Source organism: Notothenia rossii, assembly GCF_949606895.1.
Source record: "Notothenia rossii genome assembly, chromosome: 2".
NCBI classification, from domain to species: domain Eukaryota; kingdom Metazoa; phylum Chordata; class Actinopteri; order Perciformes; family Nototheniidae; genus Notothenia; species Notothenia rossii.
This window is the reverse complement of record NC_136904.1, coordinates 89674893-89702253: the sequence shown is the minus strand read 5'-3', so window position 1 is coordinate 89702253 and position 27361 is coordinate 89674893. Positions and strand designations below refer to the sequence as shown.

Here is a 27361-nt window from a genome sequence, read left to right as displayed (position 1 = left end):
TACTGTGAAGCGAGTTTGGCTACAATTCTTGTAATAGGTGCTATACAAATATAAAGTTTATTACTAATATTAATATTATTATTGTAAATGACCTTTAATATGTCCAACTATATTTAAAATGAGTTAACTTTTAGGGAAGTGATTATATTTGTATGCCAATATTTTCCTATGGTAAAGTTTTCGTTTTGCACTTTTATTTTGATAGTAATAAGATCGGGACTCTTATTTTGAAGGAACTTTAAATCAGTTTACCAAAAGATTAAGCCCCAGAAAGCACATGGCTACTTAGCATGCAAAATGACGTCATTCTGCATGTTAAGTAGCCATGTGCTTTCGTGTTATCAGCTGAATCTTTATTTATTGATTAGATCACGTTACTCTGATGATAGTGTTCAACACAGCCTATATGTCTGAACTCGATCCTTAGAGTAATGTGTTACAGAGCCTTCTCTTCAATCTTGTTTCATTACATTACATTACATTGCATTTAGCTGACGCTTTTATCCAAAGCGACTTACAATAAGTACATTTGACCGGGAAGATACAACCTTGAGGAAAACAGAATCATATAAGTACATCAGGTTTCATAGAGCCAAACATTTCAAGTGCTACTCAACTGGCTTTAGATAAGCCAGTCCTTTATTAGTATATAAGTACTTTGTTAGTAATTATATCGCTCGAAGTGGAGTCGAAAGAGATGAGTTTTCAGTCTGCGCCGGAAGATGTGTAAGCTATCTGCTGTCCTGATTTCAATGGGGAGCTCATTCCACCATTTTGGAGCCAGGATAGCAAACCCACGTGTTTTTGCTGATGGGAACTTGGGTCCCCCTCGCAGTGCGGGTGCAGCGAGCTGTTTGGCTGATGCAGAGCGGAGTGCACGTGCTGGTGTGTACGGTTTAACCATGTCCTGGATGTAGGAAGGGCCAGATCCATTCGCAGCATGGTACACAAGTACCAATGTCTTGAAGTGGATTCTAGCAGTTACCGGAAGCCAGTGAAGGGAGCGGAGGAGCGACGTGGTGTGGGAGAATTTTGGAAGGTTGAAGACCAGACGAGCCGCTGCATTCTGGATGAGCTGCAGAGGTCGGATGGCACCGGCAGGTAGACCAGCCAGGAGGGAGTTGCAGTATTCTAGGCGTGAGATGACGAGAGCATGGACCAGAACCTGCGTCGCTTTCTGGGTAAGGAGGGGACCTATCCTCCTGATGTTGTAAAGCGTGTATCTGCAGCAGCGAGTTGTAGCAGCAATGTTTGCAGTGAAGGACAGTTTGTTATCTAGGATCTCACCCAGATTCCTTGCAGTCTGAGTCGGGGAAAGAACAGAGGTGCCGATGTTGATTGCTAGGTCAAGAGTGGGACAATCTTTACCCGGAAGGAAAAGCAGTTCAGTCGTGTCAAGGTTGAGCTTGAGGTGATGAGCAGACATCCACCGAGAGATGTCTGCTAGGCAAGCAGAGATGCGTGCGACGACTTGGGTCTCTGAGCGGGGAAAGGACAGAATTAGTTGGGTGTCGTCAGCGTAGCAGTGGTATGAAAAACCATGCAGGCTAATGACAGATCCGAGCGAGTTTGTGTACAAGGACAAGAGGAGGGGATCAAGAACAGAGCCCTGAGGGACCCCTGTAATTAATTGACAAGGGTCGGACTCGGAACCTCTACAAGTTACCCTGTAGGTGCGGTCTTTGAGGTATGAGGTGAGGAGGGAAAGTGCAGAGCCTGAAACTCCAAGTTCTTGGAGAGTGCGAAGGAGGATCTGATGGTTCACCGTGTCGAATGCAGCAGACAGGTCCAGAAGGATGATGACAGAGGAGAGGGAGGCTGCTTTAGCAGTGTGCAGTTCCTCAGAGACAGCAAGGAGGGCAGTTTCTGTTGAGTGACCTGCCTTGAAACCAGACTGGTGCGGATCCAGAAGGTTGTTCTGATGGAGATAATAGGAGAGTTGTTTAAAGACAGCGCGTTCAAGTGTTTTAGACAGGAACGGCAGGAGAGAGACAGGCCTGTAGTTTATAACATCAGACGGGTTGAGAGTGGGTTTCTTTAGGAGAGGGTTTACTCTTGCCACATTGAGACTGTTTGGAAAGTGACCAGAAGTTAGAGAGGTGTTGATGAAATGGGTGAGAAACGGTAGAATATCAGGAGCGATAGTCTGAAGGAGGTTTGAAGGGATAGGGTCCAGAGGACAGGTGGTAGGACGGGCAGAGGTAATGAGGGTAAGAACCTCACTTGGAGAGAGAGGGGAGAAGGAGGTTAGTGTGTGGGTGAAAGGAGGGTCTGGTGACCCAGCGGTGAGTAAAGGTGAGTCAGAAAAAGAAGAGCGAATATCATCAACCTTTTTTTCAAAGTGGTTAACAAAGTCGCTTGACAGAAGGGAGGAGGGGGAAGGGGCTTTGGGGGGGTCCAAGAGGGTGGAGAAGATAGAAAATAGTTTTTTGGGATTGGAATAGGAAGATTGGATCTTATCTTGAAAGAAAGTGCTTTTTGCCTGAGAGATAGAAGCAGAGAAAGAGGAGAGGAGAGCCTGATAGGTTAGGAGGTCGTCATGGCGTTTGGATTTCCACCATTTCCGCTCTGCTGCCCTAAGGACGGTTCTTTTAGCACGCAGTGCATCATTTAGCCAGGGATCAGGAGGGGACTGACGAGCCTGCCAAGATGTGAGAGGACAGAGAGAGTCCAGAGAGGATGAGAGAGTAGAGAGGAGAGTTTCTGCAGCAGAGTTTGGAGGCAGGAGTTGGGACGAGTCAGAGGAAGGGAGGGCTGAGAGCACCGATGAGGCAAGGGTAGAGGGGGAGAGGGAACGGAGGTTACGGCGGAAAGGTGCAGAATTAGAAGAGATTAGTTTGTTATGTTGGGAAAGAGGTAGAGAGAATGAAATGAAGAAGTGATCGGATGTGTGGAGCGGGTTTACAGAGAGGTTAGAAGTAGTGCAGTTCCTTGAGAATATGAGATCAAGGACATTGCCAGCGTTATGAGTTGGTGGGGATGGAGACAGTGAGAAAGCAAAGGTGGTTAACAGAGATGTTAGTTCACATATCTTCCCTGTCTGGAGGTTGAAGTCTCCGAGAAGTACAGCGGGAGGGCCAGTTTCAGGGATGTGTGAGAGGAGATGATCTAATTCCTCCAAGAAGTCCCCCAAGGTTCCCGGTGGACGGTAGAGAACAACATTGGTTAATTGTATAGGATGGGTTACTGTGACGGCATGGAATTCAAAGGTGGAAGGAGTGAAGTTAGGTAGCTTGAAGAGGGAAAAGCTCCAGTTGGGAGAGAGCAGGAGACCAGTGCCACCTCCTCAGCCAGTGGGTCTGGGTGTGTGGGTGAAGGAATATGCTGTGGAGAGAGCTGCTGGGGTGGATTTGTTGGATGGAGTGATCCAGTTCTCTGTGAGAGCAAGGAAATCCAGAGACTGCAGGGAAGCGTAGCCAGAAATTAAGTCAGCCTTAGGAACAGCTGACTGGCAGTTCCACAGGCCCCCTGAAATAAGATGTTGGATCTCAGTGGGGAATGTGGGATAGACGAGAGCAGGCCGGTTATATCGATTAGGACAGGGCTATTCAACTACACATTCAGTTGGGCCAGATTTTATAACTACAAAATTCAGCTGGGCCAGACATTCAGCGGCTTGTAAAAAGTAGCGACACATTTTAAACCAACACATATTACTGCGATGAAAAACATGCAATTTGTATTCATTGTTCATCTATTAAAGGTAGGTCAAAAAGTGCATAAAAACACAACAAATTAGCATTAATTTAACAGAATCTGAAAAAAAAGTGCACAGTTGTAGCATTACATTTGTTTGCTTTAGAAGTCAAATATTTAGGTTATTTTTTTTGAACCAGGCACATCACAAACTGCATTTACTGAATACAATAATAGCAGTGTTAATAAATGTGCTCACATACAAAAAAAACAGCTAAAGAGCTCCAATGCAACACAAAGAGGTAGTACTGTAGCAATATGTTTTCACTTTTCAAGTAATAACACAAAAATCATACGTTTTGGTCACATTTGACCCAGACACATTACAAAGTGCATTTAAATGAATACAGAAAGAACTGTCAAACCCTTCAGTGCACAAACCCATAACAAGGGATACGGGTAACTATATGAATGAATACTACACTACACGCCTACTATAGTAAACTAGGTGCTTACTATCACCTCATTTGTGATTTGTCATCGCTGACTTTCTCAATGGGAGAAGGGACATTTTTTGTTTTGAACAAGAGCAGTGATTTTTGGCTCATAGGATGTCAATGCAATCCTAAGACATTGGTGAAGAGTGCTGTCAGTCAGGGAGCAGCGAGTGCTACTTTTGATTGAGTTCATGTGTGAAAAGCTTGATTCACATGTGTATGTTGATCCAAACATACTGAGCACACAGATCGCTACTTTCTGAACGTTAGGGAACTGCTGTTTTTTGACATCACTCCAAAACTTTGCTGGCCCGTTAGTGCCAGCGAACATGTCAATAAGTTCCAGTGTATATTTCTCCTTGTCGATGCAGGGGACCACTTCCTTTCCTCTGGTTGATACGTCCCCCTCTATTGCAACAGTGAAGGGGTCTCTGGCAAAGCCCATCATCACGTCTGTGGGCAGAGCAAGTCCATCCAATCGACCGGCAAAGTTCTCTTTCAACCTCGCAATGAAATCTGTCATCACATCCGTGATTTGTGCCGGAGATGTGATGTGTTTGGGGAGCGTCGGAAAATGCAGCATCCGACCCGTGCTCAAGTCGGTAGCAAAAAGGTCCAGCTTGACTTGGATCTGCTCCACAAGATCAATTACCGTTTTGTCTCTGTTTAAGCTTCAGAGTTGAGAGGGACATGTTTTAGAGTTGCTATCATAGGACCACCGTTACTAGCACCACTAGATGCACTTTCAAAAAACGTGCTGCGTTGTGGTTTGGTGGTTTCTATGCAACGCGGAGTGTTGCGTTCATTGTCTGTACTAGTGTAGGAATTTGGCTACGGGAGGCTGGGCCACTCAGGAGTTGGTTCTGGGCCGCATCCGGCCCGCGGGCCGCCAGTTGAATAGGCCTGGATTAGGAGATACACGGGGCCAGTGATAATTGCGAGAGGACACATGAACAGGAATAGAGAAAATACACATGATTATAGCATGAGGGGCTAAAAAACACCAGCGATACCTAGCTCAATCAAAGTAGGATTTGCCTCCTCTTTGCCTCCCTCGTGACTCCCACAGGACTCCAATGTCTTTGTCAGTCTTACTCCCACAGGACTCCAATGTCTTTGTCAGTCTTACTCCCACAGGACTCCAATGTCTTTGTCAGTGTTTGTCAGTCTTACTCCCACAGGACTCCAATGTCTTTGTCAGTCTTCGTCTGGCTGACGCTGAAACTCCAGGAAAGAGCCACCTAAGATGGACACCTGATTGCTGAGTTCTCACAGATGTGGGGGTACGCCCCTCTAATTAGTTAATTCTCTTCAGCTGGTGGGCGAAAGCAGAGTGTTCCTGCCTATTGTAATGCAGGATTGAGGCGCGTGACCCACTGAGACCTGTGTTACAGGTTGAGTTGAGCAGATCTGAGATTTAAAATCTCTCAGAAATCGCCGTTTTAGCTACAATAACTACAGAACAATTATACAGAGTAGAATAAATGAAACAGAAAAGTCTATTTAAACAAGAATATAACTTACAGTGATTGCTGAGTCAGTAGTTAGTATCCTCACCGGGTCAAGATGCACACTGTCTCCACATAACATAACAAGCATTTTGCGCTGCTCTTTTCCAATGTGGAAGCAGAATGTGTGAAAGCATACAGCATGATGCGGGGTGTGTCCTAGACATGTTTAGACTGGAACAGCGAGGGCCAGTACGTGAACTCGCCTCACAGGTGCACAAGCCAGGATAGAGGACAATAGACTCCAGAGAAAACTTGCTCGAGTCCGAGTCCAAGTCGGAGCGTCAATGTACGCGAGTCCGAGTCATCGTGGGGGGGGGGGGGATTCACGAGTCCGAGTCCAAGTCATCGTGCGCGAGAATTCACGAGTCTAAATCCGAGTCGCGTCAATCAGTGCGCGAGTCCGAGTCGAGTCACGAGTCCCGAAAATCGGCTCTCAAATCCGACTCGAGTCCGAGTCCAGGACTCGAGTACTCCATCTCTGAATGCATTCATTTCCAATATACCCTTTATATTACAGTGACCTGTTTATCATTGAAATCCTGGACATCTTGCTTTTACTTAACTGGATTTATGTTGAAGTAAAAGTTGTAGCATTGTGTGGTTGAGACTTTATGTGTGCATCGGCTCCTCTTTTAGCCTATAGTTACACTTAATACCCTTCTCGACAAAGCTATGGTGTAGGGCTGTTTTTTTCCCCTGCGATATGTATTGCATATTTTTTAACTATATTTAACCGGATGAAGGATTTTAGTCACTGACGTCTGGATCTTAACTGGTTGACTCATCATATCTTAAGTCATGATCTAACACAGGCATGGGCAAACTAAGGCCCGCGGGCCATATACGGCCCGTTGGGCTTTTGAATCCGGCCCGCCAAATATTGGTACAAAATTGTCCAAATTATAGTTAAGACCGCATTCATTTTGCCTTATTCCTGCAATACCCGGTATTTCAGTTGATCCCACTAGATGGCGCACTCTAGACACAATTTACCTTTGCTGGAGTCTGGTTTATTCTCTCAGCTGGCCCCACTCGGCAGCCCGGCAAGGTCGGCGAATACAAGTTGTAACAAACAGCGCTGAGCAAAGTGACTAGAACACGATCACACACTTATAAAAAACACTTATTTAAAGTCAGGCAACACTATCCAGGCTTAGTGTGATTCTTTTTATTTTACCTTACTTTAATAACCATCCGTTCACTGTTATTGACCATTGGGAAGAGGCAGACGTTTTCCTTTTGTTTTGTATTATTGCAACTATCGGATGGAATCAATAGCCTATGTGGCCATCACAAGTAAAATCATAACGAAAACTACGCCGGTAAAATATGTGTGTACAAAACGGCTTATGCCACAATATGATAGCAACAAGTAGTCAAGATAGTCTGATTAGCTAACATCACCTGTAGAATGCCAGAGAAACTTTCATAACAGAGTTGTGATGCCAAACAGCTTTCAGACTAAAACACATTCACTTATGGGGATGGAGGATATTTATCAGCTGCTTGTGTGACAGTCAGACAATGAAAACTTTACAGCGGGAGAATAAACTCCGGTAGACGAGCAGCACTGCAGCAGGCAGTAATGCAGCTGAACCACATTAATAAACAATACACCACGGCACTGGAGAAAGGTACAAGCATAGAGAAGTAGTTCTTTAATTTAATCTGGCTTCGTATAATTAAAAACTACTTGACGCAGTCCTCTATTGATGTTGTTGTGAGTGGTGTTGCGGAGAAAATCAGCGACGTAAAACGCTGTGTGGGTCATAAGAAGGCACGTAAACGGTTACGTCATGACGCAAACGATGACGCAATAGTTCACCTTTGAACCTAATTCACCTTTTAACCTGCATCTGTAAAAATGAGTGGACCAAAAAAAAGAAAAGTCAACAATGAGTGCCGAGTGTATAATAAGGAGTGGACAGCTAAATGTGTTTTTACCGATCTGCTACTGGCCCGGCCCGTCTGTCAAATTTAAAACTCATAGTGGCCCCGAGCCAAAAAGTTTGCCCACCCCTGATCTAACATGTCATGATAATGCATGTTGCTTACCCTCAAATAAGGGGGTTCATCAGTGAGTGAACAAGAGAAGAACCTTTTTGTATCAAAAATAGTTCCAGATGGCAGAGTTTGCTTTTCTTTTTGGAAGTAAATCTTCATTCTCGCCGGTATTGTCCTCCTGTGCCTCGCTAATTTTTTACCAGTGTTCTGCATGTCACTCACTCAAGTACCCCTGACATGAGAGCCGCGCAAGTTTTCCTTTTGTAGCAAGCAGCAAAATAATTGTAACATGACGTGTTTGAGTTAATGTACCTACTTAAGTCCTTAAGCACTTCCTAAAAAAAAAAATGAATAAAATCGCACGTCCCTGCGATGTGAATATCGCACATGCGCATATCGCGGTTATCGCCATGACACGATATATATCGTTCAGCCCTACTATGGTGCCATAAGCTTGTTTTCTTATATGAATGGCTGGCAGGTGACATTCCACTGCTTGCAAAAAGAGCAACTCTATATAAGTATATGAAAATAATTATCCTCAAGTCCCTGACACCACAAGCTGATTGTAAGCCAGTGACCAATGTCCGTCCATTGGTTAGTATGTGTTGCCTCAGTTCTTGCAAGGTGTCGCGTGTGTTGGCACTAGTTGGCTCTTGTTGCTGCCGTTTTTGGAAATTCTGAATTTTGAATTAGCAGAGGATTCAGTCAGTGAGAGAAATCTTTCTTATTGGCTGTTTGGCTTAAGTGAATCAGTGCAAAAGAACAGAAACGGACATGAGGAAAACAAGCAAGGCACTAAAGTCAAGAAAAACACTCACTCTCTTTTGAATTAAATCCTCATCTAATATGATCATTCAGGTACAATACTTGTACAATACTTGCATATTTTGACAACAACATAGCCATTAGGAAGGAAGTTAACAACACAGCCTGTATTTCTATAGTTTCCCAGTTTCCTTTTTTGAATTTAAAATCCAAAGACTACTGCCACTATAATTTAAAGGTATTTCCCAGGGCGCAGAAGGTAGTGCTGGTTGGCTGGAGCAAAGAGGCTTTAATCTTTGCGTTGTGTTCAATTGTGGCTATTTGGCCAAGACACAGGCAATATGAGGAAGCAGTGGTCCTCCATTTCCTCTAGTTCTTTGAGGATGTTTTTTATGGTGTTAACTCACTTGATTCGTTGCATTGCTTAATATTTTTCCTTTAGGATTTAAAGAAAGGAACAGCTAGCTGCAAAGTTACTAGCTTGTGGATTATCTGTCAAAAGAAACAGCTTTTCAGTTTTTATCTTGAAGCTTGTTTCACTATATATGAGCAATTTCTCTTTTATAACTTTTTGTCGTCCTTTCTGAATATTTGAATCAACTTTTGAGAAGTCATTGATATAAGTTATTGCTGTGCACATAAGTAATTGAAACTACAAACATCTCAGAAAAAACATGCATCAATTCCTTTGTGAAGAACTCTGGCTTAAATAGACTGTACAGGCTTAATACGTTTGATGACTGGCAAGCTGCTTTGCAGAACAACCAGAACCAGTATCATTTCATTGACAACTATTAACCATGTAATGAAAGTGTCAAGATTCTGCAAACACTTGCTCCATCAGCAGCTAACTACTTATAGTTTACTTCTAGTTTCTTTGTGCAGGGAAAGTGTTATTGTCCTTAGCCTCTCACTGTGCAAGGGTGTGCAGCAATCAAATAAATTATCCATCGTCATTGATTCTAAGTACAAGTACCGCATGAATCCGCAATATTGATTTGCTGGCTGTGTCTGAAAAACTGTATAATGAAATCCCTCCATAACTTAAGGCACACGGACGGCGTTGCAGAGGTACTTTATTGACGAGGACCAATATCTTTTGGCTTGTTTGAAGTACAAGTTTTAAGAAAACAGATATATCATATTAGACTCCAAATACCCCCCTGGCCCCTAAACCAGTCCATGTGCCCGATGGATGATCTTTAAAATAGTACTCAAGCTACTAGAATGCTTGTCTAAAGCATATTTTTGGATGATCATTCTACAGAAGATATTATAAAGAAGGTGAAACTGCTTTCACAGAGACTTTATCATTGTTATCGAATCACAAATACAATGATACAAAATTATTCAAACAATTAACCTAGTAGTACTGATTGAGCAACAATTAGAACAAGACTCTTGAAACCAATTTTACCATTTCTAATTTTTATTGTTATGCAGTTATTATATGCATGAAAGTTTACCACTCATAGAAATGGGCCTTATGATCATTTACAACCCCGATGTGCATCCCATCTCCATTGGCATTGCCTCCTGTACTTCCCCAGACAACCAGTGAACGTCAAAGTCAAAATAGAAGAATGGAACGATTTTATTTAGCACATTTTTACAAACATTTAGTTGCAGGAATCGGTGATACGCCTCATGCTCATGAATCTCTGGCCATTCATGCCCATCTCCCTGAAGCTCTTGTACTCTCCGGGCCTCATGTACATCATCTTGCCTCTGAAGTTGGGCTGCTCGTACATCAGCCAGTTTCCGTCCATCACGTTGCAGGACATGCAGTCGGACATGCGGTAACGCTCCTGGATGTTGTCGCAGTCCTCATTCATCTCATTCATCTGACCACCAAAGTTCTCCTTCTCGTAAATCCTCATCTTGTAGGATCCTCTGTGCTGTTGGGGAAATGTTTGAGAAAAGTAGACACAGAAGATCAGAAAAACATTCAAATAAATCTGAAGGGAATATTTTTGAAGAGGATGAATATCCTACTGTACCATGGGGATCATACGGCAAGACCTGATGCAGTCGGACATTCCCATCATGCTCATGTAGTCGGAGTACTCGCCCCTCTTCATGAAGTACTGGTTCCCCATGTAGTTGGGGCGGTCGTACACCATGAAGCTGCCGCTCTCCACCCTGCAGGAGTGACACCTAGTCAGGTAGGAGGTCAGCTCAGGGCAGTCACTGCTGGTCTCATATTGAGTGCCCTGGAAGTTCCTGTCCTCGTAGAAAATGATCTAAAAAAGACAACAATGATTCATTTGTATTGTTTTCAGTGAACTCTGAGAAGGATTTTAATTACTGTCCAATGAGAATTAATAACAAGTTTTATACATTTTGGATTGAAGTTTTTTTGTTGTTGTTGACTGAATCACTACCAGTACATACCTTGCCCATGGTCATGATTTGTATTTGGTTGGTCCTGTGGACTGAGCTGTGGCTGCTGTGTAGCTGGTAACCGTGACTTTTATACTTGCTCAATGTGAAAATGTATATAGGGCTGCTATTGTGCAAACCACTGAGTCAGCCACATGCCATAGAAGCACGAGCAGTCAGGGTGCTGAACAGTTATTTAGCACTATACCTCTGCTGGAAATGCATATACTGTACACATACAGTATTGTTGTCCAACATATAAAGAGAAGCTTCCAACCGTAATATTACTTCCATCATTATCTTTCACAGTGTACTGGATATTTCACTTGATTTTCAAAATGATTAGAAATATGTTCTTCAAATATAATTCAACATCAATTCTTAAAAAAAAAATCTGATAATAGAGGCAATGTAAATTAATTATCTGGCTAAGGACGATGTGACTTTAACAATCTAATTAAACGGATACATCCGGTAATATTTGGATTTATATATAATGTTTTACATTTTAAAGTTCTGTTGGGATAAGCTTTTATAAAATGTTATAGAGGCATACACCAATGTTGTAGTTTTATATAGAGATAACATTATTATGGTTATGAGCATTTAGTGGGTTCTTCTTGAGTGAAGTGAAAAATAGTAGCTTGAGGAATAACCAATCAGATTATGCTTTTTTATTTGTAGTTTTCATACAATATTGAGTAATTTATGTTTGGAAGACTTTTTACTTAACTAAAATGTTTCCCTTTTGATCATATTTGTTAAACATTTTTATTTGAATAGCTCTTTATCATTTTAAACAATATTATTTGTTCAACTTTTGAGTTTAATGACAGTAAATTTGGCCAACTTTGATCTTGGTTTTGGAACCCAATTCTAGAAGGACTTCTTTTTTTTCTAATTAGTTCGAATTTGCTTAATCGTATGTTGGATGTCAGTGTAACTTGCTCTGATCATAAATCAATTTTGGATACGGGTGGATGAGGTGAATTAAGAGTTTCAGGTGTCATGATGTAGCCTCTTTTACTTACGAACAATGGAAAGAAGACTTTACGCACAAATATAAACATGTCAAAAACTGGTGAAGCCACTAACATTGTGACCTGTTGTGACCTTTTGCCCTCTTTCTGGACTTAAGGCAGTGCCTAGTATAATGATTGAACTGAACTGAGCTTCTCTTTTTCTAACCATGTCCCTCATTTTTTATGTGTCTGGAATCTCAAAGATAAGTACAACCATTAATTGGTGTGCCCTGTATTAATGTGCCCTGTCCAGTGTAACAATTAAGCATATTTAAGTAATTAGCCCGATGCTCTTAACTTTTTTATTTATTTTTCTTCATGAAATTGACTTTAATTCAAAAGACCAGTGTTTGTTTTATCAAAAGAATATCGTTCAGCACAAATGTAAATGATTGTACACATATTATACAGAAACTGCACAGACTACCTCATCATTGATATATTTATAGTCTTTATTTCAGTCAAAAAAAATAATAATTCTTAGTCATAATATCCATTTTATATTATAATGCAAATATGTCTCAGTATGGTTCGTTGTTCCTATATTTTTTGTTTTGTTTATTCAGCATATTATATATCATTTTATCAACAAATCAAAAGGTTTCGTATCCTTAAAAAAACCTTTGAGCTGTAGGGAGATGGTGAGACTTTATTCAATGAGAACATCCAGTTGACATATTTTAGGTTCAAAATATTTAATATGAAGACCCTGACAATAGACCTTATGCAAGTAGACAGGTTGACTGGTCATAGTAGAAAAGCTAAGTAAAAAAAGATCCCTGTTTTAGATTGTTGTGAAAATAGAATTTAAGATTGAAGATGTTTTTTGCAATATCTTGCTATGACAGGTCAATCATGAATGCTGTCAAAATGAGGGTTAATGTAATTTCAACACTCTCAACTTCCGAACTTAATAGTTACGTGCTAGTAGAAAAATTGCCTCATATATTTCTATTTAGAATCTACAATTTTTAACACTAAATCTCATTTTTGTCTATCAATGCTGAAATTTCAGGAAACGTGTAGAAAATCGTGCACAGTGTCATCATTTTCATTTCATTTTCATCTTTAATGTCACAAGCATCATATATGACATAACACATTTCAAAGGTAGAAGGAAGTCTTGATTTAATAAAATAGCAGCATCAACCACAGCCCAAACTGTCCTTTGACATACAGCTGGATGCTGAAAAATAATGCAATTCATTGTCAAATGTTGTGCCATAAATGTCTTCCAGCCTCACTGGTGGGTGTCTGGTACCTCAATCATAAATTGATACATTCTTTATTACATTTTGTTGTGGACATTTCAAAGCCTCGGGCCTGTTCTGTTCTTTAAGGGGAGTCCATGATACGTTGCATGGATCCGATCCTCATGTCCATGGGACCTGTTCCCATATCTCTCATGCTCCTGTACTCTCCGGGCCTGAGGTACAGCATCCTTCCTTTGTATTGGGGCTGTTCGTACAGCAGCCAGTGGCCGTCCATCACATGAGCAGACTGGCAGTCGGACATGCGGAAACGATCCTGGATGGAGTCGCAGTCGTCCAACAGCTCTTTCATCTGGCCTCTGAAGTTCTCCCTCTCATAGATCCTCATCCTGAACTGGCCTTTGTGCTGTAAAACAAGATGCAAAGAGACAGAAGATATTAAAAAACGGTTTCAAAAATCTGGATCAATGTCCCAGGTCTGCTGCAACTCTCACTTCTTCAGAATCAAGACTGCATACATTTTCCATTTGCTGCTGCCCTTTATTAATAATGATCCTACCCACCACTGTGACTGTATCATTATAAAATGATACACTTGCCTTGCCTTCATTTGTAGCTATTTTTGAGAGTTTCTAATAAAAGTTGATATCTTTATCCTCCTATGTCAACAACACAAAGAGCATACCGTGGGGATCATGCGGCAGGAGCGAATGCAGTCACTCATGCTCATTCCCATCAGGCGCTGGTTGTCGGGGTACTCTCCCCTCCTCGCCAGCGTCTGGTGGCCCATGTAGTTTGGACGTTCGTACACCATGAAGCAGCCGCTCTCCACCCTGCAGGAGTTGCAGCGGCTCAGGTAGGAAGTCAGCTCAGCACAGTCGCTGCTGGTCTCATAGGAGCGACCCTGGAAGTTCTTGTCCTCGTAGAAAATGATCTGAAAATTAAACGGCACATTCTAAAAAACGATTTCTGTGTGCAAGATAATCTGAAATGTTCATTTTTTTTTCTTTCTGATACATCATAAAAATGGTCACTTACTCTGCCCATGTTGGTGTTCATTCCTTTCCCTGATGGTACTGGTATTTTGAAAAGCCACACTCAGTGTCACTTTTATACCCTTTATGATAGCGAAATGATCTATAGAGCTATTGTTGTTGTTGAATATCTTACTCAGCAGTGTACTAAACAGTTTGTTAAATCGGTCTGTAATTGAGTAATTATTCTAGACTGTATGCATCTGGTGCGGTGTCAACTGCATGGGCTCAGCTGTGGGGTACAGGTGGGTGACATTTTGCTGTCGGGGTTAAGAGGTGACAGTAGTACAGGTACTTCTACCTATATTGTTATGGATATTGTTTTTATTTATCATACAATTCAAAAGTTCATAGGGGACATACAGCATGTTATGCTCTGCTCCATTTGCTGAGCTGTAAGAAGTTTTGGAAAGTGCTATGGAAAAAAAGAAGTAAGTTAAGAGAACAGTACATTTTGCTTATCATGCGTAAATACTTAAGACATGCATAGCCGGAATTTTATTTGATTTCAACATTGTGGTAATGGTAATTTTGCTCAAGTAAAGGATTTGAATACTTCCTCCACCACTGCAGTTGTATTAGACTGTTAACCTAACTTTATTCATTTGTATTGTTTAATTTATAGTCATTCAATATGATTAATACAATGTAATAATTGGTGTGGATCACCACAACAAGAAAAAAAGAAGAGAAGACCATACAACTTCATAAGAGCTTCAAGTAAAAAGCAGATGCATCTAGATTGCATACATACTGACATTACATTCCATCCATGTATTGTAATGTCATACAAAAAAGAAGCATTAAAAAGCATATTTGATATTATTATAATTAAGAATTTTAGCTAAACGTATTGGAAAAAAAGTTAGCTATAAATTCAGTATAAAACTGAGGTAAAGGTTTATTCAGAGGTATTTAAAATTGGTCTAAAAGGTGTTTCACGCTATTTAGAATTGTAAATATCTTAAGCTACACGATTCTCAAGAAGCAGGTTATATGAAAGGTAAAGAACAAAAACTCATCACCCTTTATACATAACTGCTGATGTCCTAAATACTATTTTGAGGGCCACAGAGGATAGCATACAAATGTTTTCACTTAGTAATAATCTGCACTTTTAGTTTTTTTTCTATCACAATTTATAACGTTATAGTCAGCAGATGAATATGTACTATGTGAAATGCGTGTTCATATTAACCTCTCAACAAGATGATGGGATAAAAAAACTTTATTTGCAGTTGTGTGCTGTTAATTGATTAAAAAAGAGATTTTCATAGGCGCTTGCACTTATAGCTATATCAAATTGAATGGCATCAAGCTGGTTACATTACATTTTGCTAGAAGATAAAGAGATAAAAACTATGACTTGGATTACACCTGTTTAATCGGAAATGAAAACGATAGATTTATAATCATGAGCAAGTGTTTTTTCATTAGGTTAAATCGCAGCAAGTATGGTGAATTAAACAATTGTGTACAACCTAATAATACATATATGAATCGTTTTTATCATTCCTGTATTTGTATGTCAAAAACTAGCACGCTATTAGCTGGTGTGTTATTTCAATTTTGTAAATGTAAGTAGTGGTAATGATAATAATGTGTGACTATCAGAATGAATATGATATCTCCTTATACTCCAGTTTTTCAGAGTAACGCTCACAGACTTAAATCTTTAGTTTGATATAAGACAAGGTGACATTTGATTCTTCTGTTATTTTATTCAACACGTTTCTTTTTTTCTGCTTTAACAGGAATCCATTATACGTTTGACTGAGTTGAGCTTCATGCCGCTAAATCCGATTTCTCTCATGCTCCTGTACTCTCCGGGCCTCAGGTACATCATCCTGCCTCTGAACTGGGGCTGCTCGTACATCAGCCAGTGACCCTCCATCACGCTGCAGGACTGGCAGTCGGACATGCGGTAACGCTCCATGATGTTATCGCTGTCCTCCATCAGCTCATGACTCTGACCACCGAAGTTCTCCTTCTCGTAGATCTTTATCCTGAAAGATCCTCTGTGCTGTTGATGTTTACAGAGACGAGGACGGGTCAACATGAAGCTTGAAACTTTGCTGATCTAATGATATAATACATGCTATTTTTGTAAGAAATAACAGCTCCGCTACCATTTCAAATCAATATTATAATAACTACATCATTTCTAATAATGTTAATCTTTAAAAAAAACCTGCATACCTGTGGAATTTGACGGCAGGATCGGAAAGAGTCACTCATGCCAAAAGTCATGTTGTCGGAGTACTCTCCTCTCCTCAGGAAAAACTGGTTCCCCAGGTAGTTGGGACGATCGTAGACCATGAAGCAGCCGCTCTCCACCCTGCAGGACTGGCTCCTGTTCAGGTTGGGGGTCATGTCAGAGCAGTCGCTCTGGCACTCATAGGAGCGACCCTGGAAGTTCCTCTCCTCGTAGAAGGTAATCTGCAGATAAGAAAAAACAGTACAAACTGATTATGATGAGGCCTGAATGCGTCCATTTGAAACATGTAGTGTCATGCACCTTTCTTTTAACTTTTTCAACTTGTTTACATTGAGTGCCTCCTAAACTGTAAAAATGCTTGTTTTTCTATTCCACTCTGTGCATACCTTGCCCATGTTTGATGATCTGTGTTTGTGGGGATCTGTCCAACAACCTGTGGCTGCCAGGCGGCTTTTATACTTTATACGCGCTGTAACAGGGTTTTGTTATTCAAATGACCTGGAAGCTGATGAATAAGCAGCTCTGCGATCGCTTTTAATTTCATTTGTGCAATCATGATTCAGAACAAAGGGAGAGGGAAATAGGTGGAAGACACAAGGCAGAGGAGGGAGAAGGACTCAGCTAGAGTTTATACATTTACAACTGTAGAAAATTAGGGTGACACTAAAGTTTGATCAAAGTTCAAACAGACTGAAAGGATTTTTCATTTTTTGTTTGAATTAGCTCTAGTTCAGAGAATTTGGGTCTTCAGAAGAGCGGAAATAATTTTCCATAGATCGATTGTTTCACAGTTCCTCCCCATTTCAAAGTTATATTTGCAGTGCCCTAAAATGGTACACAGCCACAGTAAGTGGGAGGTAAGACTACAAATGAGCTTTAACCACATTCTGATTCTGATATCAATTAATCGTGTGAACTCATGGTTTCTTGTCAGTTCTTTTTTGCGATGTGCACCATTAATGTAGAGTATCATGCAACAACAAAAAGCAGATTTAATTACATTTAAAAGCAACATCCTTAAGGTTCAAATCAAGACTTTTTCTCAAACTCTAAATCTTTCTTATCCCTGCTGCTTGAAACAATTGAACATCAGCTTTATTCATCTTTTTATGAATGGCTCTTCTCTCAAACTTTCTCATCTGGACTTGAAAGACACAAGAGTAACTAATAACATCCCAAAATACTTAATGGTGATTTTATCTATGAAGCAATGACATTGCGGCTTTGATTGGATTAAACTTAGAAGAAAAGTCAGTCTAAGGGTTGAAAACGATGTGTAGTTAAATGAAATAGATGCTTTGTTATAATGTTGTTGTTCCAAATTCTTTAAGATTGATTTTGTTTACATTGCATTGTATATGCATGCTATTGTTTGGCTGACAACCTGTAACTAGTACTGTAGGTCTTTAACCATCTCCTGAATAAAGTAGAAAACAAGACGCAGGTATGAAATATTTGAATTAAAGATAGGAGGTCACAGTTTCCAGGTAGAGACAACTAGTGTCCAACATTTAAGGACTGCATTTGTCTTGGGATCATATTCTGTAATCTCCTCTTTTAAGATAGCCAAATGTACAATTGTTTTCCTATTAAAAAAAAAAACCCTCCAAATATTAGACCTAATAACATACCAATGATCAATTGATAGAGCTAGTTCAATGGCAATAATACACATAATGATCATTAAACATGACAGTCGTCTTTTATATGTCAGTTTTGGCAATTCTTTGATAGGAGGTCATCTCATGTGAACAAAGGGAAATCAAACTTGACCAAACCATTTTCCTGATATGCAAATCAGGCTAATTTAGATAACAAAAGCTTCCCCTCGTCTGCACATTCTGTATTTCGATATAAACCACAACACAGCTGCAGTTGGTGGCAGGCAAGCAATAGCAGTAACAATGGGGAAGGTAAGGAGCAAATGCGGTTAACTATTAGTTTTCATCTTTCAGCCAGTAACTATATTGCATATCTCTAGTTTGTTGTCATTTTAATGGCAGCCAGGCACAAAGATACTCTGTAATTGTATTTTTGCCATTCTGTAACGATAGTTTACCAGTATCTGTCTGCCTCCTTTTATCCAGATTGCATTCTTCGAGGATAAGAATTTCCAAGGCCGAAGCCATGAGTGCTGCACCGACTGTCCTGACCTGCGTTCTTACTTCGGCCGCTGCAACTCCGTTAAGGTGGAGAGTGGCTGCTGGGTGCTGTACGAGCGTCCCAACTATACTGGCAACCAGTACATCCTGAGCTCCGGGAAATACCCTGATCACCAACAGTGGATGGGATTCAATGATAGTATCAAGTCATGCCGCCCTATCCAAAATGTAAGCCCAGTTACCACAAGATGCTTTTTTGAACACAACCAACAGATTACACAGCAATGAAAGTCATACTGAATTGATGCTTGTCTATTTCATTTAATATTATTACTAATTTAATAGTGTCATCAATCTGGGTTAAGCTTACTACACCAATCTGTTGATATGGTAAAATTCAATTGAGTAGTAGATTACTAACACAACATTATTAACATTACATTTAAAAAATATCTAGGTTAACTATCTTGCAGGAGTATGCCGGGCTCCAGTCAAATACAACAGAGTGCACCAACCAAGCTATAATTAGTCAAAGGCCAACAGGGATAAAAGGCTCATGCTTTGGCAGCATGATGCTTTTTGTCCATGCCAATGCACATCAATTATTAAAGGAAACTAGGAAAAAAGCCAAGAAACCAATTTGTAGATGTGAAACGGAAATGTGGCAAACAAAACAGATGTGAAATGCTTACATAATTTAATTAACTTTAATTATCTAACTCTTTCAAGGTATATGGAAAGTCATGGAAGATCAGATTCTACGAAAAGAAGGATTTCGAAGGTCAGGCTGCAGAGTGTGTTGAGGATTGCGCATCTGTTTACGAGACCTTCAAGTTCCAGGAAGTTCACTCCTCTGTGGTTATGGATGGTGCGTGGGTCTTCTACGAGCAACCCAACTACTGCGGGCACCAGTACTTCCTGGAACCTGGCGAGTACAACAACTACACCAACTGGGGCGCCACGTCCCCTGCCGTGGGATCCTTCCGCATGATCACGAAGTTCTAGAACAACGTCATCAATTCAGGGTTCTGCAGCCCCTAAAAGAGCGATTTGAATGTTCAGGACACCAAAGTTCTATAATTCCTAATCAAATCTGATGTAAGAGCTTAGAGTTCTAGAACACTTACTAGGTTCCAAAGTCCTATGAGAATCACAATTATAAATTCCCCCCAAGATTCCAGAATTCTACACCACGGAAGTTCCGGAATTCTACACCACTGAAGTTCCGGAATTCTACACCACTGAAGTTCCGGAATTCTACACCACTGAAGTTCCGGAATTCTACACCACTGAAGTTCCGGAATTCTTGAGTCAGTTCTACAACATCTCAAGAAGTCAAGAGTTCCAGAAAGTGAAGATAAAAAGAACCACCTACTTCTTCAATTTAAACATCTGACCTGTTTTGCAAAAAATCAAATCAAATAAAAAAAAATCTTCCCCATAACAGTGCAGTGTGTATTTCTTCCTTTTTAAGTTTCAAGACACTTAGTCTTGTCTTCTTGTGTCCACCAGTAAACATCTTTAAACAGACTGATGGCAGTCCAAACTTAACATCAACACACTCATGTATCACACGGTTAGAAACATTGACTGAAAACTTAAAAAATGTATCTTGTTCGACAGTGGCCAGCAAAAGTTTCTGCACAGATCCGGATTTAGGATGCTTGAATGTAAACCTCACGATGTAATACTCTTAAGACCAAAAAACATGTTTACGTATCATTATCTGCAGTTACCCTGTTAATAGTATGAATGACAATAGTTCATCTTTATCAAATATTTGGATCTTGTTTACTGTTGTGCTTATGGAGGTTGAAACAAGACATCACATTGTACACATCTTTTATCTTTGATTGCACAATGTGTGTGTCCTTTGTTTTTCAACAAAAAATTGTTAGAATACGTTACTCTCAGCACTTTCCATGTTTCCATAGTCTGCACTGACAATCCATCGATTACTGTGTCAGTGTAAAACATTACAGATATCGCACCAAGTTGATTGCAAGGGTTTAGCCACAGACAATTGTGAATAATGTCAATATCGACGATATTTAGACATATTTTTGTTACCCAAAAATGCTTCACCAATTACCCTGTCAACACAGAACTATCATACACAACCCCATACCTTTTTACGGAGCCAAAGGGCATCTTCAGTGATCAGTTCTGACACATGCAAATGCTAAACTTACAAAAATATGTATACCAGGTTGTTGGGGGTTCTGCTGTAGCCTAACTTTGGTAACACTTTATATTAAGGTACACAAATTAACCATCAACTAGTTGTTAATTAACAGGCATATTAGCAGTATATTGGTTCGTTATTAGTAATTACTGTATAAAACACTTATTAATGCCTTATTCTACATGACCATATTCTACAAGTAATAAGCCATTAGTTGAGAGTTTTTTCTCAATAACCCTCTAATTAGTGCTTATTTGTTGCAAGTAAGGAAGTTGTTGTACATGAGTTTTGGTCTTAATATGCTCTGCTCAATATGGGCCTAATAAGGCAGTAGTACCACAAGAATAGTAATTCTACCATAATAACACTTACAAATATGATCTATTCTTATGTAACAAGACATGAAACTATAAGTGTTAATTGTGTCTAAATAATTCAAAATGAGGTATTAAGGCTTGCAAGTCTCTTTGACCTGGAACCAGAAACAGAAGATATTGTTTTTTAGGAAGACTGTATGTATTAAGACATTAATAAGAGTTTTATAATGAATAATAAAGAGCCAATATACTGCTAATATGCATGTTAATTAACAACTAGTTGATGGTTGATTTGTGTACCTTAATATAAAGTGTTACCATAATAATTACATACTTTATTTATCTGTATTGCACTTTTTGATAATGAAATACAGCCAACATTATATATTTGAGCGGCATGTGGCGCAGTTGGTGTTCGAATCAGGGGAGCACAGGTTCAAACCCCACTGCAGTCAGCATGTCGTTGTGTCCCTGGACAAGACACTTCACCCCAAATTGCTCCTGTGGGGATTGTCCACAGTATTGAGTATGTAAGTTGCTTTGGATAAAAGCGTCTAAAAAGTAACATGTAATGTAATATCATACGTAAAAGCGTTTTTTAAAACTCACATAAACAAAAAAAAATTATTGCAGCGGTCCAGATCAGTTTGGGATGAGCCACGACTGACGCTCAGAAACTTGGCACTGCTAAACAGCCATTGTGTGTAGAAAGGCAATTCAGTGAGTGAGAACAATGGGCAGACTCTAGATGAATATTTTGGATTGTAATAACTATTACATGATCTGCTAACCATGCATAGTATTGTCACTGCCATGTATAAAGAGTACTGCGTTTGTTACAGGATGTAGTATTTTGAGAGCTACAGATGGAGAATGTGAGTAGAGTATTTTAAATATGTTTTTTATCGCTGCAGGAGCTAATACTTTTCAAAATGTTGTGCAAGAAACCTAATAGTCAGTTGTTTTGTAAAATTGTTTTTATTGAAGGCAAACACAGTTGAAGATAAAACCCTCTTTTTGTTAAACCTATAATTCTTTTCTTTATGGATTACTTTCAGATTGTGTTTTACGAGGACCGGGACTTCCATGGAAAGTCCTACGTCTGCAAAGGGAACTCGGCTGACCTGCAGGGCTTCATCCACCGTTGCAACTCGGTCAAAGTAGAGGCCGGATGGTGGGTTCTGTACGAGCGCAACAGCTTCATGGGCTACCAGTATGTCATAGGCCCCGGGGAGTACAATGACTACCGTCACTGGATGGGCTTCAATGACTGTGTCAGATCCTGCAGGATAATCAACAATGTAAGTGCTTTAACAACAACAACAAATACTTATCACACAGTCTTCCTAAAAAACAATATCTTCTGTTTCTGGTTTCAGGTCAAAGGGACTTGCAAGTTGAGGGTGTTTGATCGGCCAAACTTTGAGGGCCATTCTTTGGAGTTGACAGAAAACACAAAGTCTATCCAGGAGAAGTGGCTCAGACATCAGGTCCAATCCTGCAAGGTCCTGGAGGGCTCTTGGATTTTCTATGAACATCCTAACTTCTGTGGTCGCCAGTACATGCTGGAGAAAGGGGATTACCGACACCACTCCGCTTGGGGAGCTCTGAAGTCAAATGTTGGCTCACTCAGAATAATCATGGGGCTTTAAAATGCAACCAGTCTGAGGAATTTAATGTAAGGCATTCCAATAAATGTATTTGATCCTAATACCTGATTTTTTTCCACATGAATTTTAATGCAAATCTACTCTGATCCACTCATTCAACATAAAGACAACACAATAACAATAATTGTTAACTATAAGGTTTATTAGTTACATAAAGCTAAAGTAATACAGTCTCATATCATAATGTTCTCATGTTGACAATTAAAAGTGAATAAGGAATTTTTTGAGACTAGAACCAAATTACTTAAGTCACATGTCTGTTCCAATGTGATAGGATATAAGGTAAACACAAACACTTTTTATTCCAATTCTCCAATATGTTATAAAATGTAAATACCAAGTGAAAACAAGGTCCAAAAACACGTCAGCAAATACCTGCTATTGCGCAAGGTGCAGAGAAATGGAAGGATTATGGATTCCTTGTCAGCCTTTTATCTGTGCTTTCGTTCTGCAGTAACGATTATTGGTTAAAAGTCATCAAAAATAAATCCACTTTTTAACTGTTTCTGACAACTTGAATGTTAAAAAGTGATTAAAAGATCAGGTACCTCATACAAAAAAATTGTTTTGCTTTAATAAACAGATGATCCGACCGGGAATCAATAAATATATACACTTTCTAAAGAAGGAGATCCTGTACACTGCTTGATTCAAATATTTTAATGTGTTATGTTTATGAGACAGAAACAGATGTGTGCTAAAAAACATTCTTGTCTTGTAACAAAAAAACCTGGAAATCTAGTTACTCATAAATCATAAATATAACTTCAATTGAACACTATATTACTATATCATCATGCTTGGAAAAAGAAAAGAACATTTTTGATTCCAGAGTTTCTTTATTTGCAAAAAAAATGCACTAATTCAGTTCAAAAGTTATTTGTTTGTTTGTCAACAATGTTCATTTCGATTTTTGTGATAATGACTAAAGAGTAATGTGCACATTTGTGCTCTCATGCATGTGTTGGTCCTGGTGTCTGGTCTTCATGCTGCTTTACGTTCCCTCTCCGTCCGTGCAGACAGTCTTGTGACTCTCAGCTGATGGGAGTTCAGGGAGGAGGTCACAGAGCTTGGCTAAACCTGTGGACAAAGAGGGGCAACTCTGATGAGTCAGCAGGATTTGTACTGTAAGAGCCCACAGTATGCCAGCTGCTGTTAGTGCTGACGCTCGGCTCTCTGGAACAACACCGTGACCCTGACAACACAAAGGGAATGCAGCCAGAACGTTCGCCCAGCTGGAGGTATTCACCTCTAAAGCCTCTTTGTTTACTTCGGCCCTGATGCTTTCTGTGGCAACAGGAGTCAGACAGAGATTCAGAGGGAGAGCATCACAGTGAGCCAGTGTGCTCCCTCTTGTGGACGATGTTTGGAGCTGCAGCTCAATACGTTTTGTGTTCTGAGGCTGTTTGATTTAGTCCCTGCTGTTTAGTTTCAGTTAACAGAGATGGTAATGCTTCATGCATGTATTTTTTAGACGATAATCTGATGAGAATACCCTCACTCACAAAGTCAAGTCCATAAAGTAACAGTTTCAGAGTTCGCTGTGCAATAACTTGACATGCATGCACTGAGCACTGATCCAATCCAGCATCTTTAGAACAAACTGGGCAGAAATAGACGCAGTACTCAAGGTTTAACAAAGTAAAAGTAGTAAAACTACATCGAGAAATACACAACTTCAAGTGTCGAAATGAGTCTGCACAGTACTTCAAAATTCAAGTAACAATAAGCAAATTGATCTTTTGTCGGGCAAACTTTTTTTTCTTCTGTGACTAAAGAATATGTGTATGAAGAAAAATGTCCTAGGTTTAAGGTGGGACAAACAGTGGAGTCTTTTTCTTGAAAAGATTCATCAAGAAGCAATCTGGATAGCCTTAATGAGGAGAACATGTCAATATTAATAGAGCTGTGAAATCAATAAGTAATCTAGTGACAGTGGCTGATGCTGCATTGCTACAACAGCACCGGATGTGAGGCCAAACATATTGAAATATTGACCAGAAACGGAAGAGAAGTCTTGTTGAAGTGTCATACGGTTGAGGTACTGTACTACTAATGCTCAATACTATTTAGTACACTTTCATGGACCAGTAATACGCTAGTGTGAGACTGTGCAATAGCAGGTTTTGCTCTTAGTTTGTAATGACTTCTCTTTGTTTCTTTGAATTATTGGTTCACCGTGAAAGCATGTGAGAATAACAAGGTTTTCTATACGAGTGAGTAACTGATAAAAACATTGATCTCGGGTTGCTCTATAGCTCAGTTGGTTGGCGGCCCAGTTACCCAAACTCAGTCTCCATGCTGAGGACCTGGCCTGGGAACAATGTCACTTATATAAAGGCACTGGTTAACTAAAACAAAAATAAACTGAGCTCAAGAAAAGCCTTTCCATCCCAAATATCATCTGTGTCATGCATTTGTTTTCTGATTTCTTTTTACTTGGGTTAACAAAAACCTCCTTTAAGTTTACACACTCCTTTTAACTTGTCTCCCTGACACCATATTTCCTCCAGCTCAGTTATTTATAACGTTTCCAAAACTGTCGATATGATTTGTCTCAGCGGCCGAGAGGAACTCTGTTAATCCAGGAAAAGAATTCCAACTCTGGCTGCAAGGCTTACCTTGTATGGCAAAAAAAGCAGAGAAGAGAGATGGACTTAACGTAGTGAGAGAGTGGGAGAGAGGGAGAAACAGAAACATACAAGACAGGGTCAAACACATTAAACAAAACCTAGTGCAGGGTTAAAAATAGCAGCGAGGAAGCCGCTAAAGCTGTCAAACAACAGCGTCTGCAACAGCATTGTGTGTATTACAGTTTATACAGTGTCCCTTCATGAAAATGTCTCCTACCAATACTCTTAATGTTCAATAAGGGATGCAGTACAGACCGCTGATGAAAGGCGATATGACAGTTTGAAGTTTAGTTTCACCTGAAGCTGATTGAGGATGAAAGCAGCCACGTGTACAGCGACATAGAAAAGCTCTTTGATCACTGCTAAAAATGACATGCTATTATTAACTTAACAATACTGTATGTGTTCAGAGACGCTCACCTGGTGCTGAAGCTGAAACCCACTGAAGCTGAGCCGGCGTTTATAATATCTACATTTTTTTAGCTTTTGATTGGCACAAATGATATTTTCCTCGTTGAGAACGCCAGTAATATAAACCGTTGCTTTCTGTTTGGTTTGTCCCCTCTTCAAGACATAACTACAATTTGATGTTGTGCTAACCCTACTGTATATAATTGTTTATGTGAGGCATACATGAGCAAAATGACCAACACCTCGTTATTTATGTAAATGTTACTACAAATGTTATATAAATGTAGTGCAGTATAAAGTACAATATTTCCCTCTGAGATGCAGCGAAGTGGAAGTGGCAAAATGTTTTAAAGGTACCATGTCATGGCCATTTCTACTGATCATAATTCCATTGGCTTCCATTGTCCACGGCTCCGCGGACGTTACGTTACGTCACTATACCCGAAATACGTCACTATACCCAAGAAGTAAACAATGGACAAAGGGAAATGTCCAACGAGGCGTTCTGGGGCAGCACAGACAGGTGTTTTCTGTGTTAGAGTTTTACTCGCTACAGGGTGTACTTTGAGGGTTTGTGACTCTGCAGACCGTTTACATGCAGAAAAACCTTCATAACACACAAGGGGACGGGTAATAACCAGAAAAGCATGACATGGGACCTTTAAAGCTCAAGTAAAGTAAAAGTAACAGTATACTGTACATTACAGTATTCACCACTGTATTTTAGTTACGCTCAATTAAGTTCCAGTATCTTTAGGAATATATTTCATATATTTTACTTGTTTTTAAAGCTCTTAAAAACAATCGCATACTTATAATGTTCACCATCTCTAAGACCTGCTACTGTTGGATTTTTAAAAATACATTCAATCATACGAACAAGAAAATAGGCAGAGAATTTGCAACGAGGACATTTCTAAACTTATTTATTTAATTGGCTTATTTCAGTAACATATATGATATATACTTTGATTTTATGGTTTACTGTCTACCACATTGAGCTGCATCTGTTGTATGAATAGTGATCTATACATGGTTTGATGTGTTTTTTATTGTAGTTCTTTTTTGTATTATTATTATTATTATTATTATTATCAAGATACAATTTTAAATGCTTTTGATTTAGATTTATTTTCTGCTGTTTTATGACTTAATTTGAATTAAGTTGCCTGTCTTGTTAGTTTCACAAACAAGTAAATGTTTCACAGGAGACCACAAGATGGCAGGATTGCACACACAGTGTTAAACTGGGGTACAGCTTAGTTTACACAACAAATAACCTCTACAAGATGATGGAAGTGCAACAATAAAAAGAGAAGCAAGATGTTTTTTATATGAACTGTTTAGTTTAAATAAAGTCCTTTGCAGATAACATACTTGAGGGTGATTATTTTGTTGAAGCAGTTGTATATAAAGCATGGGAGATAAGAGTATAATACGCAGACCAGTGTGGATAAATAGGAGGTTTACGACCTAGACAGTCAATCGACGAATCACACCACTTTCTCCACAGTGAATATGGATCCATGCAGTCACCCATTTCTGTATTCATGTCTGAGCACTCACACCTTTGAGCTAAAGGTTTACCAGGGAGCCTGATGTGACGTCAAAGCTGGGGAGAAGGAAAAAGAAACAGTATTGCCATGGAAACCCGTCTCCCTCAGTTCCTCTATGATCTCTGATCCACGGTGGATCGGGGAACATGAAGGCTGTGTTATTGCACAGACATGCAGACCCGCACAAAGAGACACTCTTTCAGG

General features: G+C 39.8%; 5 protein-coding genes across 7 annotated transcripts; 2 read left to right on the top strand and 3 right to left on the bottom strand.

The window, feature by feature from the left end:
* Positions 1–9742: 9742 nt before the first annotated feature.
* Positions 9743–10825, bottom strand: LOC307029366 (gamma-crystallin M3-like; the record flags this gene model as incomplete). Its single annotated transcript, XM_079665296.1, has 3 exons — positions 9743–10314; positions 10417–10659; positions 10811–10825. 3 exons carry the CDS (start codon positions 10823–10825, stop codon positions 10036–10038), a joined length of 537 nt encoding a protein of 178 aa, XP_079521422.1. The 3' UTR covers positions 9743–10035.
* Positions 10826–12349: 1524 nt separating this feature from the next.
* Positions 12350–14078, bottom strand: LOC307029747 (gamma-crystallin M3-like; the record flags this gene model as incomplete). The annotated part of the gene is made up of 3 exons (XM_079665828.1): positions 12350–13437; positions 13717–13986; positions 14070–14078. 3 exons carry the CDS (start codon positions 14076–14078, stop codon positions 13156–13158), a joined length of 561 nt encoding a protein of 186 aa, XP_079521954.1. The 3' UTR covers positions 12350–13155.
* Positions 14079–15812: 1734 nt separating this feature from the next.
* LOC307029746 (gamma-crystallin M3-like) lies at positions 15813–16678 on the bottom strand (the record flags this gene model as incomplete). The annotated part of the gene is made up of 3 exons (XM_079665827.1): positions 15813–16088; positions 16265–16530; positions 16675–16678. 3 exons carry the CDS (start codon positions 16676–16678, stop codon positions 15813–15815), a joined length of 546 nt encoding a protein of 181 aa, XP_079521953.1.
* Positions 16679–18187: 1509 nt separating this feature from the next.
* Positions 18188–21514, top strand: crygs3 (crystallin, gamma S3; the record flags this gene model as incomplete). Its single annotated transcript, XM_079665826.1, has 3 exons — positions 18188–18196; positions 18371–18613; positions 19115–21514. The coding sequence occupies 3 exons, from the start codon at positions 18188–18190 to the stop codon at positions 19388–19390; spliced, it is 528 nt and encodes a 175-aa protein (XP_079521952.1). The 3' UTR covers positions 19391–21514.
* Positions 21515–21521: 7 nt separating this feature from the next.
* On the top strand, positions 21522–24695 carry crygs4 (crystallin, gamma S4). Of its 3 annotated transcripts, none has more exons than XM_079665285.1 (3): positions 21522–21762; positions 21946–22188; positions 22267–24695. In XM_079665285.1, exons 1-3 carry the CDS (start codon positions 21754–21756, stop codon positions 22537–22539), a joined length of 525 nt encoding a protein of 174 aa, XP_079521411.1. In that variant the 5' UTR covers positions 21522–21753; the 3' UTR covers positions 22540–24695. The 3 variants fall into 3 exon arrangements, with proteins under 3 accessions (XP_079521411.1, XP_079521410.1, XP_079521409.1); XM_079665284.1 differs by having other exon boundaries at positions 21522–22188; positions 22267–22565; positions 23577–24695; XM_079665283.1 differs by having other exon boundaries at positions 21522–22188.
* Positions 24696–27361: the final 2666 nt, after the last annotated feature.